Consider the following 12,490-nt stretch of genomic DNA (forward strand, 5'->3'; position numbering starts at 1 on the left):
TCAATTTAATTTACTTCTCTATAACATTGCAATTCTCGCTAAATTGATATTAGCCAATCGAGTGAAGTTCATTTAAAAAAAGTGACCTGTAAACATGATTGTTATGAATCCGTTCAAATGACATAGCACACTAAAAAAATTAAAATTGAGAATTGAATATATTTTTTTTTATAAAAGAGAATTTAGTTATTAATAGAAGAAACGTAAAGAATAAACTAATCGAAAACACTATTTCATAAATGAGATGCAATAAAAATCAAATTTATGAAGGTCAACCACAAATACAACTTATCATGCTATTCCTTAAGGACTCATGTGCATTTTCAGGCCATGATATGACAGAGAAATAGATGAGTCCTCAAAACATTAATCTAAAATCTTGCTATATGTGAAAATATTCATAACTTCCCCATCAGCTCCCTATTTTGGAAGATTTTCAATCAAAACTTTATTTGAGGTGGGAGAGTTGATCTACTTCTTCAAGTAACTAATATAAGAAATGATTCTTATAAAAAAATATATATAAGAAATGATCATCCACTCTCAATAACCATCTTTCATCTTGTATAGGTTAATTCTTGCAATTTTTATGTGTATCGAAGCAGAACAAAATCTCTAATCCAACCTGTAGTATCTTGTCTTCCTACAAATTAACAAAAATATCAATATGTTGCAGATTCATTAAAGTGACAAAACCCATTGATTATGAAAAAAAAAAGCTACGAACAATGGGTTAGGAGACCAAGGAGGACAAAAGTAACCCATATTCGCAAAATACTTTCCCAAATTGACAATTTACAGCATATGAATAACCATTTGGAAATTCAAATCCTCATTTACTTCATGAATAGGTCGGACAAACCATCCAATGAATTCGACTGGTTTCTTATAATTAGCTACATGAAATGGAAACTCATTTATTTCAAATAGTAGAAATAGTAAAAATACCAGGTTTGCATTTGCTTCAAGGCCTCGCACAATCCCATCCAAAATGGTGCCAATCTAATGTAAAACAGAATCGACAAAAGCCCACCCTGTAAAAAATTTGAGAGTTTTCAGCCACTAATGATTAAAAATATGTAACCAAGTATGTAACTAAGTCAAGTGAAAAACTATTTCAAAGCATCTTAGGGACTCTGTCTTTTGGTTGGTAAGCTAACAATAAATAAACTAAATTTACAAACAGATGTCATATGCTAATCCTTCTATAGTTTATGGCCTTACCTTTAGATAATGAATCTTCATGGAAAACATAAAATAGCCTGAAAGAAATTGAAAGATACAACTTAAAGAAATAAGGAAATAATCCATGAGTTAGAAAGACAATTATTTATTGTACAACTATAAAGCAAATGTTATTATCTGCATCCAAGTTGTAAGTGACCAAATGCCAATGAACATCAAGCTAAGACTTTTTAAACATCAAAACAATGGTAAAGATCATGCCAATTTCAATCGTGATACTATATATATTAATGCTTTTGTTTTTTCATAATCAAATTTAAACAATCAGGTCCATTTCCATTTTAAGTTCAAATGAGGGGTAAGATGGAAAAAATAAGAAAGCTAGGTCAACATGAGTATGGTACCCAAAGTTCATGTTAATTATAGTATCACTCAATGAATACTCATCAAGGTAACCGATAATATGATAACATTGAACTTGCATTTGTATTTAACAACACTATATGAGATAATCTACTCATAAAAACCCATTAAAATTCAAGGTCAAATTTCCAATTCCTTAAATATATCTATACCCTCCAACAACTTGATGAATAAAGATTAGAATAATGCTTTAAAGTAATTTCAGTACAAATAGAAATATGTAAAGCATAGCACGGGTATAAAATACCTTCGGATCCCTAATCTCAGCCAAAGGAAAAAGATTAAGGCGCTTCACCTTCTTTCCATCTGAGCTTTAACACCTGTAAATAATAGAAAGCATATCAGCAACATCACCTTATTTCACTTTTGAATGAAAACAATAAGAAGACTCCTTGAGTGCAGTACCTAAAAATGAATGGTCTGGAGTAAGCTTCTTCATTTTCAAGGAAGCAATAATTGAGATGGGATCTGCAAAAAAAATATTCATATAATGGAGGATCGTAAAGATCGTACAACAATCTCTATGGGAAACCGATTGAGCGCAGTAGTAAGGATCGTAAAGATTGTCGTATCGCAATCCTAAACACAAACGCAAAGATCAATCACACAAACAGATTTGACTCCACAAAATCGAGACCAGGAGGAAAATTAAGGTTTCAGAAATGCTAACCATGCGGAGGTGATCGATGAATGATTGAAAAAGGGACGCCATTGTACCGCGATTCGATTTCTTCCACCCTGAGCTTCGAAAATTGAACTTGGCTGGTGCTTCTCTCTGTTATGTATTTCAAGGAAGAGGGGTTTTGATTACGATTAACGGGAAAAGAGGGAGTTTTTTAGTAGAAGAGGAAGTTTGAGGGGTTGGCGGCGATTTTTATGGAAGAGATGAGTATTATTTTAAATTGAGAAGCTAAAATGCAAGTTTTTAGTATATATATGGATTTAAAATTGGTTTATTAAGAAAATAAGACATCGTTCTCTTGTTCCATATTGAGCCACATCAGCTATATAAGTCTCTAAAATTATGACAAGTGTTACTTTTGTTCCACACTTTATATATATAATAGATAGATGTGAAAAAAATACGAAAAACACGAAAACGTGAAAAAATATGAAAAACATGAAAATGTGAAAAAATACGAAAAACATGAAAACGTAAAAAATACAAAAAACACGAAAACGTAAAAAATGCTAAAACACAAAAATGTGACAATACGTGAAAAACGCGATAAACATGAAAATGAAAAAAACGCAAACAAAACACGAAAACGTGAAAAAATACGAAAAACATGAAAAAGCGTGAATAACACAAAAAAGTAACAAAATACGGAAAATACAAAAACGTGAAAAACGAAAGCACAAAAAACGGAAAACTACAACGTGAAAATGTGAAAAAACAAAAAAAATGCAAAAAAAAATTACAATAACGTGAATAACACGAAAACGTGACAAAACGCGAAAAATACGAAGATATGAACAAACACCAAAAACAATAAAACTTGGAAAACATGAAAAAGCATAAAAAAATGCAAAAAACATGAAAATATGAAAAAACGTAATAAACGCATTTTTTATATTTTCGTATTTTTAATGTTTTTCACAATTTCAAAATTTTTCACTTTTTATGTTTTCACGTTTTTTTTTGCATTTTTTTTCACGTTTCTCTGTTTTTCATATTTTTAACATTTTCATGTTCTCCACATCTTTTTATGTTTTTTTTTTGCATTTTCTTGTTTTCATGAGTTTTTTCTACATGTTTTTCCTATTTTTGCGTTTCCATAGCTTTCCACGTCTCTATAATTATGTTTTTATTGTTTTTAAAAAATTTCGTGTTTTTTTCCATCTTTCATGTTTCCATTTTTTCTGTTTTTTTTTTATATATTTTTAAAAATATACATTAAATATTTGAACAATTTATAGTAATAATTAAAATTTTGAAAGAAATAAGACATTACATTTGAGAGTAATTTTGTCTTTTGAATAAAAAAACTAGGCCTAATACACAAATAACCCCCTGAACTTGTCCAAATGTTGCAACTGCCCCCTCCAACTTTCAATTGTAACAACTTACCCCTCAAACTTGTCCAATTGTAACAACTTACCCCTTAAACTTGTCCAATTGTAAAACACAACCCCAAATTGCTGACATGGACTGCAATTGAAGAAACACGTGAAATACAAAATCTGCAACGCTTGTGGAGTATGATAATCAGATCTTTGGCGTGATACGAATCCGGGAAAACTTTTTTACGGTTGCTTCAAATACGGGATAAAAAAATTCCCAATTTGGGGTTATGTTTTACAATTGGACAAGTTTAAGGGGTAAGTTATTACAATTGAAAGTTGAGGGGGCAGTTGCAAAATGGTACCTTGAGGTTCATTCCGTTAGCAAACACATATCAAATTGACGAACGGTGTTAAAAGTCAAAGGAAAAAGAGTTAATTTAGTCCTTATATTTATTTATTTTATAAATTAACCCCTCTTATTATCTAATTATCACAAACAAACCATAAAATAAAAAATAAAAATCAAATATACCCTCTTATTATCTAATTATCACAAACAAACCATAAAATAAAAAATAAAAATCAAATATACCCTTCTCTCCATCTCTCTTTAATTTCTTATTTTTCTTCTTCTTTCTCTTTGTTAATTTCTCTCTTTAATTTCTTAATTACAACGATGAATGAGAGCTCCCCAACCAATTCTTCCTCAATCTCTCTTCCAAATCCATCTCTCATTCTTCTCTTCTTCGTACGCTCACTGTTACAATGGATTCTGGCCCTATCAATCTCTCTCTTTTGTCTTCCAACACTTATCTTTCTATCCTCCTATTACCCGATTCCCTTGTTTTCACTCTCTTTACCCTATGGCTTTTCTCTCTCTTCTTGGCTCCCTTCGTCGTTCTCCCAAGCCTTGTCCAGCGGTACCACGAGGGGAAGGCTCTTCATCTTCTTCTGCTCGCAGAGGGGTTCAGAATAAGAAGAGAAAGGGCCGAGCATCGAAGAATAATAAGAGGAAGAATGTGGGTGATGGTAGTGATGAAAATGGTGAGAATGAAAGTGGAGAAGTGGAATGTGATGAAAATGGTGAGAATGGAAGTGGAGAAGTGGAGAACTGCCTATAAGAAATTAACCATGTATATATTATCGATCAACCAAATTTATAGTTTAAGATTTTACTTTTTAATTAAGATTTCTGGGTAAAACCTAACCCACCCAATATTTAATTAAGAAGAAACCCAATATTATATTATCAATTCTTTTAATGTTCTTACCCATTTTGAATATTTAATTCATTTTAATGTCTAATCTTTAATTCAATTGATTTTATATAGAAATAAATAAAGAGCGAAGAGAAATAAGAAGAAAAATAAGAAATTAAATGGAGATAGAGAAGATGGTGTATTTGATTTTTATTTTTTATTTTGGGATTTGTTTGTGATAATTAGATAATAACATAGGTTAATTTATAAAATAAATAAATAAAAGAACAAAATTAACTTTTTTTCCTTTGACTTTTAACACCGTTAGTCAATTTGGTATGTGTTTGCTAACGGAATGAACCTCACGGTACCATTTTGCAAACTTTTAAACCACATGGGTGTTGTTCGAAAACAGATATAACCACAATGTTTATTTTTATAGTTTTCCTAATAAATTATTAATAAAAAATAAAATCGAGAGCCACCAAGAGAGAAGAGAGGCTCTCTATTAATAGAGATGATGGAGAGACTCTTCGGGTTTGTTTCATTAATTCAGTCATTTGTTTTACCTTTTTAGTTTTGGGTTTACCACTAAGTTCTCTAATCTTATTACTAACCTATGAAGCACTGATACTTCTTGAAGGTCAACGTACGCGTATCCGATACTCCGAGTATGGAGGCACGACGGGATACGATTGGGAAGTATCATTTTTTTAATTAGGGGATACGCGAGGATATGCCGGGAATATTTCGGGATACTTTAGAGGTTTTTTTTTTTAAAAAAAAAAACTTTGAAATTATAGGGTTTTAAAAAAAAACTCTTAAAGTATAAGGATTACAATTAAATTAGCCCCACCCCACTAACACACCATTTACGTATGCATAGGTACAAAAGTTGAAATTTCCAAATTGATTTAGTCTTATTCTCTCTTCTCTCGAACCAACCCTAAATAAAAAATCTCATGGTTCTACTTCGACTTCTCTCTTCTCTTCTGTCCGACTTCTTCGATATGGTCGACTTTGACTTCCGTCCAATTTATCATCGTACAACTTCAACTTTTGTCCCAGTTCTATTTTTGTACTACAACTCGACTTCAACTTCTGTCCAAATTAAATGTTTCTTTTTTTATAAATTAATGATTTATTAGTCAATATTATCGATGTTATTTGTGGTTTTATAATGATTTATGAGTATTATTTGTGGTTTTATAATGACTTTATGAATGTCATTTGTGATAATGATATATATTATTAATTATATATAAAATTTATCGTATCCCCGGCGTACCCGTATCTCACATTTTTTTTAAATGTCATTTGTCGTACGCGTACACGTACTCGTATCATTATAAAATATATTTTACTAACCCCCTAATATTCTACTTTAGCCTCTATTTTACTTTTTATTTTGGTTAATATATTTATTTGTTTTTATTTTTTTATATCATTGGTTTAATTTCATATTTGATCCTTGTAGTTATACATTTTTTATTTTTTCCTCATAAAATATTTTTGACCAAATTTTACTTTTTTATTTTCCTTTTTTAGCCTTTATACTCATTTACTTATACTTTTTTTATCTCTAAACTAAATTCACTTTTGATCCTTTTACTTATTTATTTTTACTTTTGTTGGCCTAAAGATAATTTTGACTAAATATTTTTCTTAGAAAAAGTGCAAAAATAAACTTTATGGTTTGATCGATTTGCAAAGATGGTCATCGTGGTTTAAAAGTTTAAAAACAGTGGTTCTGTGCTTTGTGCATTTTACAAACTCATTCATTCCGTAAAAAACGATTGTCGTGACTATTTACCCCAAAAGTGAGCGATTTGGAGCATTGTTTCACCGAAAATTGACTCACACATATCATTTAAATATAAATTTCATAACGCACAAAACCTTTTTTGCAAACTTTTAAACAACGAAAACTGTTTTTTTACAAATCGGTGAAACCAAATGGTTTATTTTTGTACTTTTCCCTTTTTTCTTTTATCATATTATTCAATTTTAGTATTTATTTTTAATTATTTTAAAATAATTATTTTCGTTTTAAATATAATGTTTTTATATTTTATTTTAATTTTAATGGTTGAAGTAATTGATTGTAATTCTTATATTTAAATATTATTAATTTATTAATACTGACATATGTATGTATAAAAAGTGTTGTTAAAAACAATTCACAACTCTAATTTATTACCTCATTTGAACCAAACAGTTACAAAAGAAATTGGATGTATATGATTCTCTATCTGGAATCGAATAAACAAACAAGGGAATTTAGAGACATTACATTCATTTCTCCTTATTTTTCTTTCTCGATTCCATTCTGTTACCTCTGCTCGTGCCACACGCCCACTTAGTGATTGCAAAAGGACAAGCTTAAACCTATTTGTAAGAACTTTAGCAATATTTTTTTATAAAGAACATTACAAAGAGAGATATGCCTTAAATATCTGTCATCTTCTTAGGATTGTCACACTTAGGAATAAACATAATAATATTGTCATTTAGATTAACAAGAAAAATATTACTCACTAACCACCCGTTACAAGCATGAAAAATCTCTAGACCAATATGGTCTCAAAAAATTGCAAGAAACTAGGACTCAAGCCATCCAATCCAGGAGACTTACCTAGATGCATCTAAAAAAACAACACATTTAAACTCATTGTATTGAAAAAGACTTATCTCGATGTAAACAAATATTTTGAATGAGGAATTGTGAGAATCATTGAGGTGACATTTTTAGAGGGAGATAATGTTTCCAACCATAAGGGATGCTCTAAACTCAGCAAACATATATAGGAAATAAAATGACCACATATATTTCAATATCCTAATTCATAGTTGATAACACGCAAATAAAACAACATACCGTGAAGGTCAATGAATACAACCGAATCAAAAGCAACGTCGGAAGATAATCGACTCAAATATATGGACCAATAGGAAAGATACACCAATTCCAGAGAGTTGTTATCGAGAAATGTATAGCTTACAATTGGTACATGTCAAATTCGGATGGTCCCATTAAAGGATATACTACCTTCTACATCCTTATATGTGTCTGTAACATCAGCTAGGGTACAGAAACCAATATCTCTTCGAGCTGCCAGACAATATCTTATAAATAGAGATGGCAATGGGTAGGGTACCCGCGGGTAATGCCATTCCCATTCCCATTCCCAAACCCTTACCCTTTTATTTTTTAATTACCCGTACCCATCCCATTACCCTAACGAGTATACTTTTTGCATCTCATACCCTTCCCATTTAATTCGCAGGTACCCGCTGGTACCCTTACCCGTTAAGAATCAATAAATAAAAAAAATATTACAAATTTAACAAACTATAAATTTAATAAAGCATCAATCTAAAAATTGAACCTTAATTAATAAGAATAAAGTAGCTTAGTGGTATCACTCAATTGTTGAAAAATAAATGGTTGGAGTTTAAATTTCACGTCTTACATCTAAAAAACAATGATATTTATTAATATATTTTTTTTTATGACGGGTAACGGATACCGGGTACCCTAGGGGTATTCTCATACCCGTCCCATTACCCTAACGGATAATAGTTTTGATCCCATACCCGTCTCATACCCTTTTATACAGGGTACGGATAGTCCCATTATGGTTGGATAGTACCGCGTACCCGCGGGTACACTACCGGTTGCCATCCCTACTTATAAATAGAAAAGGATGACAAACTAAGGTAACTCATTACAAACCTTAAAATTTTCTGTTTTCTAATCTTCATTCTCTCAAACCCGCTTAACTTGTTGGTTCTTGACCCTCTTTAACTCATTTATGTCTTAGGAGATTACCATAACAGATCAAGAAATTTGTCTTCAAGATTTCCCGCATAAATTAGTCACATCAAAGCATCATATTGCATCATCAAGGTAATTATATCCGCCTAAATTTAAGCTAACAAAGTTAAAGATGACTATATAAATAGATCTAAACCCAGAATACACGTTATATCATCATGAAAAGCTATGACATAGAATTCATTAATTTTGTTCGAATTTGTTTGAGATTAGAAGTGATAGTTGCAAAAGTTGGTCTAACAGAAGCATCTTGATCCCATGAAAGGCAAATAAGGTTGATGAGTTCACCAAGTTTTCCATTGTCCTCTGGAAGCATAGGCCTCAGGTATCCTTCCGCAACTTCCATGGCAATCTAACATCACAAAATAAGGATTAATTATCATATTGATGCACAAGTCCTAAGCAATCCCATGAATTACCTTGCTAGGACCAAAATCTGTTTCAATATACGGATGATCACCAGTTATAATTTCGTTGAGTATGATTGCGAAACTGTAAACATCGCATTTTTCATCATAAGGTTCACATCGGATCACCTCTGGCGCCATATAAATATATGTTCCTATAAACAATATCAAAATTACTACAAAATCACTGAAAAACGTACATAGAAAAGAAGAGAAAAAACAAAAGAAAGACCTGTTTCACCAGTGAGTGCCATGTCTTCATCAGTCAAGAATCTAGCATGACCAAAATCAGCAACCCTAACATGAAAAGCATCATCAAGAAATATATTGGTTGGTTTAAGGTCACGATGAATGAGTTTAGGTGTTTGCTGATGAAGATACTGCATTGCTTGAGCTATTTCAACAGCTCTATCAATCCTTTCTTCTAATGGAGGAAGTGGAATTGACCTCTCTTTTCTCCTACCACTGTTATTCCCATGAACCCATTCTTTAAGTGTGATGCCTAACAACTCAGTCACAACCCAAGCGTGATGCGGAGGATCCAAGCATGCCCCCATTAACTGCAGCACAAAACGATGTCGCTGCCTTGATAAAGTATCTACTTCTTGTGCAAAAAATGAGACTCCACTTTCGTTTTTGAGGAAGAAATCTGGGTACATGCATTTGACTGCCACATCTATACCTCGCCATGTTGCTCTGTAGATATCTGCTGTGCTTCCTTGTCCTATTTTATCATGCAATTCTATCTCTTGATGATGAATGTGCCAGCCGTTGAGGTTGGCTTGAGAAATGAGGGGTGCAAGATGAGGACAAGTGTTAGGGGCGGGGGCGATTAATGGAGAAGAAAGAGCGGCGTGTTGAATTTCGTCGTCGTTTTTGTTCCTGTTAACGATGAGGTCAAGGAATCCGTTGTTTTGGGCAATCTGAAGACAGTATTTGAGATAGTCATGTGTTCTTTCCATTCTCTTCCTGTACATTATCCTCAGCTCCTTTTCTTTGCCAACTTCCCTCTCCAGGTCTGCTACCTTTCAATTCGTGTCAAAATACATCTTAATTAGATTAGATTCTCAAGTCCCAAAAACGAAGCCCACTGTAGAATAATGGGCTCATAATTAAGCTAATGTCACTTGTAGCCCAGGCCCATTCTATACTCTTCCCTAATGATAAAATTTAAAATAAAATTTGATATCACTATAAATTTTCTATGTGATTTCCTCTAATAATATCGGGTAAGGTTTAATTTTGAATTTACGATTTAATTTCTCTAGTTGAGGGTTCAACCTCATTTGTAATTCATATTAATCAGTTATAATCATACATACTGAATCCTTAATTAGTAGAATGTGTTGGGCTTTTTTTAATTTATAATGAGTCCAAAATGGTATAGAAGTGTATGTTTAAGTGAGAAATTAAGAGAAGAAATAGCCATAAACACAAAAGATTAAAAATATATGGTTCAAAATAAAAATTTAAAAGTAAAATGAAGAGTAAAGTTGAATTTTACAAGGAGGGTTGAAGTTCAAGTTAGTATGAGAGGGGAAAGGAAATAAAAAATCTTAGGGGGTTGGGGAACGAGATTAGAAGAGTTATGGGTAACACAAAACTAAAAAATGTAAAAAGAATAATTGAATTAATAAAACAAACACCAACACATGGAGTGAAACCTCTTATTTCCCTTATCATTTCTTGAAACCCCAAAACAAACGCTTCCTGAGAAAGAAATTTTACATTTTTTTCTATTTCGCCCTATCTCAGTAAATCAAATTTTCTCGGAAATTGATCTATTGGATCACCGTTATTTTTAAACACAAAATTCCTGACATGATATCTGGTTCCTTTGTTTTGAATGATGCAGATCGAGTTCTGAGCTCCAAAGGGCTTTTTCGTCCACGAAACACATTGGGACAGATATGTGTTTTGTTGGGTATTTCCTCTTTGCTTTGTGTTTTCTCTTTGATTTCATTTTTCTTGAAAGTGATTTCCTAGAATGTGATATTGATTGTGTATGTCTGTAGTTGTTTAGGGATGAACTATAGTTGTATTCATATTATTTATTATAGTGAAAGATTTAAGCCAACCATGTTCTATTGGTTTTTACTTCTCATATTAGGAGAGTTTTCCACGTAAAAATTGTTGTGTTACCTTTAATTGTTGCAACTGCTATTTTTATTGTCATTGCATTTGTGGTTTTGGTTATTGCTCTATTTATTAGTTTCTTCAAAAATTCATTCAAGTTTGAAAAAGACTAATGACGAAGGATAAATTAAGTTAAGTTAATTCTAGGATAAATTATCCATGACATTGGAAAAAACTCCAAATAAGTAGAGACACGGGCAGCATTACAGGAGTCATAGAGGATTGGTCGATTCCCAAACTCCGAAGAAAAATTAGATTTTCGAATGAGAAACCATTGCTAAACATTATCAATCCATATTAATTTCACTATTGGCCGAATTTGTACTGATGCTTCCTTATACAGATTCTTAATTTCTTTTTTAAAATGTATATTTTCTGATTATATTTTAATCAATTAACCTTCCAAAGTTTTTTATTCTAGTTCGGCCACGGAGTAAAGATGATAGAAAGGTACCAACCTGAAGCTCCATTTTAGATTTAGGGTGATGGTGTGGAGACTGATTCATACTCATGCAATCATTGAGACTCCGACAGAAACCAGTCCCAGCCTGCTGCTGCTGCGGAGACTGCCTCGGACTGAACATATTCCACTTCTTGGACTGCCTCTGGCTGTTCCCTGTAACTATCATGATTCCCTCCTCCCTTAATTTTAAATTTAATTAACCAATGCCGGGGGAAACTTATGTCTTCTTTATAACCAAATTATTTTATTCACCGCTTCATTACAAGCCAAACGTTAGGCGGATATTCTAATAAAAATCAATTTAGTTAATAATTATTTCATAAAAGTCGTAACATCCATACCAAAAAAAAAAGTCGTAACATCCAATAGGATACGAATATTTTTACCTAGTGATTGTAAATTTGAATGCGTCAGTCTTACTCTTATATATTTTGGGTGTGTTATGCTATTTTTTCAGAGAAGCAAATGACTATAGTGGCGGCGGTGTATCCTAGAATGTGGAGGCATATAAGACAAATTTTGATCATAGGATAATGTTTAATGCAGGATTTTGCCCAGCCTTATTGTAGTAATTGTTGTTTTCATATAGTCAACTTATACATATACTTCTAACCAAAACTATTTATACGACGGCTCATCATTTGGCTCTATAGGCAAGTTATTTTAGAAACTTTCTATATTATTTATGGTGTAACACATTTAATCAATTAATATATATATATATATATATATATATTATTTTATAGAATGATTAGTGTTAAAATATAAATATATATAAGTGATATTAATTATTATTTGGTTGAATAATATTGTTTTAAAATATTGTAAAATT

The 12,490-nt window shown here is 31.7% G+C and overlaps 1 protein-coding gene and 1 long non-coding RNA gene across 3 annotated transcripts; both read right to left on the minus strand.

The window, feature by feature from the left end:
• Positions 1–216: 216 nt before the first annotated feature.
• On the minus strand, positions 217–2,500 carry LOC136202914 (uncharacterized). Of its 2 annotated transcripts, none has more exons than XR_010674649.1 (6): positions 2,279–2,500; positions 2,014–2,076; positions 1,856–1,928; positions 1,225–1,262; positions 949–1,034; positions 217–643 (listed from the first exon to the last, which is right to left on the minus strand). It is a non-coding gene; the product is annotated as an uncharacterized lncRNA (long non-coding RNA). The 2 variants fall into 2 exon arrangements; XR_010674650.1 differs by having other exon boundaries at positions 2,014–2,187.
• A 6,318-nt stretch (positions 2,501–8,818) lies between these two features.
• Positions 8,819–11,824, minus strand: LOC136203923 (serine/threonine-protein kinase STY46-like). The gene is made up of 4 exons (XM_065995145.1): positions 11,654–11,824; positions 9,292–10,084; positions 9,072–9,214; positions 8,819–9,004 (listed from the first exon to the last, which is right to left on the minus strand). The coding sequence occupies exons 1-4, from the start codon at positions 11,822–11,824 to the stop codon at positions 8,819–8,821; spliced, it is 1,293 nt and encodes a 430-aa protein (XP_065851217.1).
• Between the last annotated feature and the right edge of the window lie 666 nt (positions 11,825–12,490).

This window comes from Euphorbia lathyris, chromosome 8, assembly GCF_963576675.1.
Source record: "Euphorbia lathyris chromosome 8, ddEupLath1.1, whole genome shotgun sequence".
Classification (NCBI taxonomy): domain Eukaryota; kingdom Viridiplantae; phylum Streptophyta; class Magnoliopsida; order Malpighiales; family Euphorbiaceae; genus Euphorbia; species Euphorbia lathyris.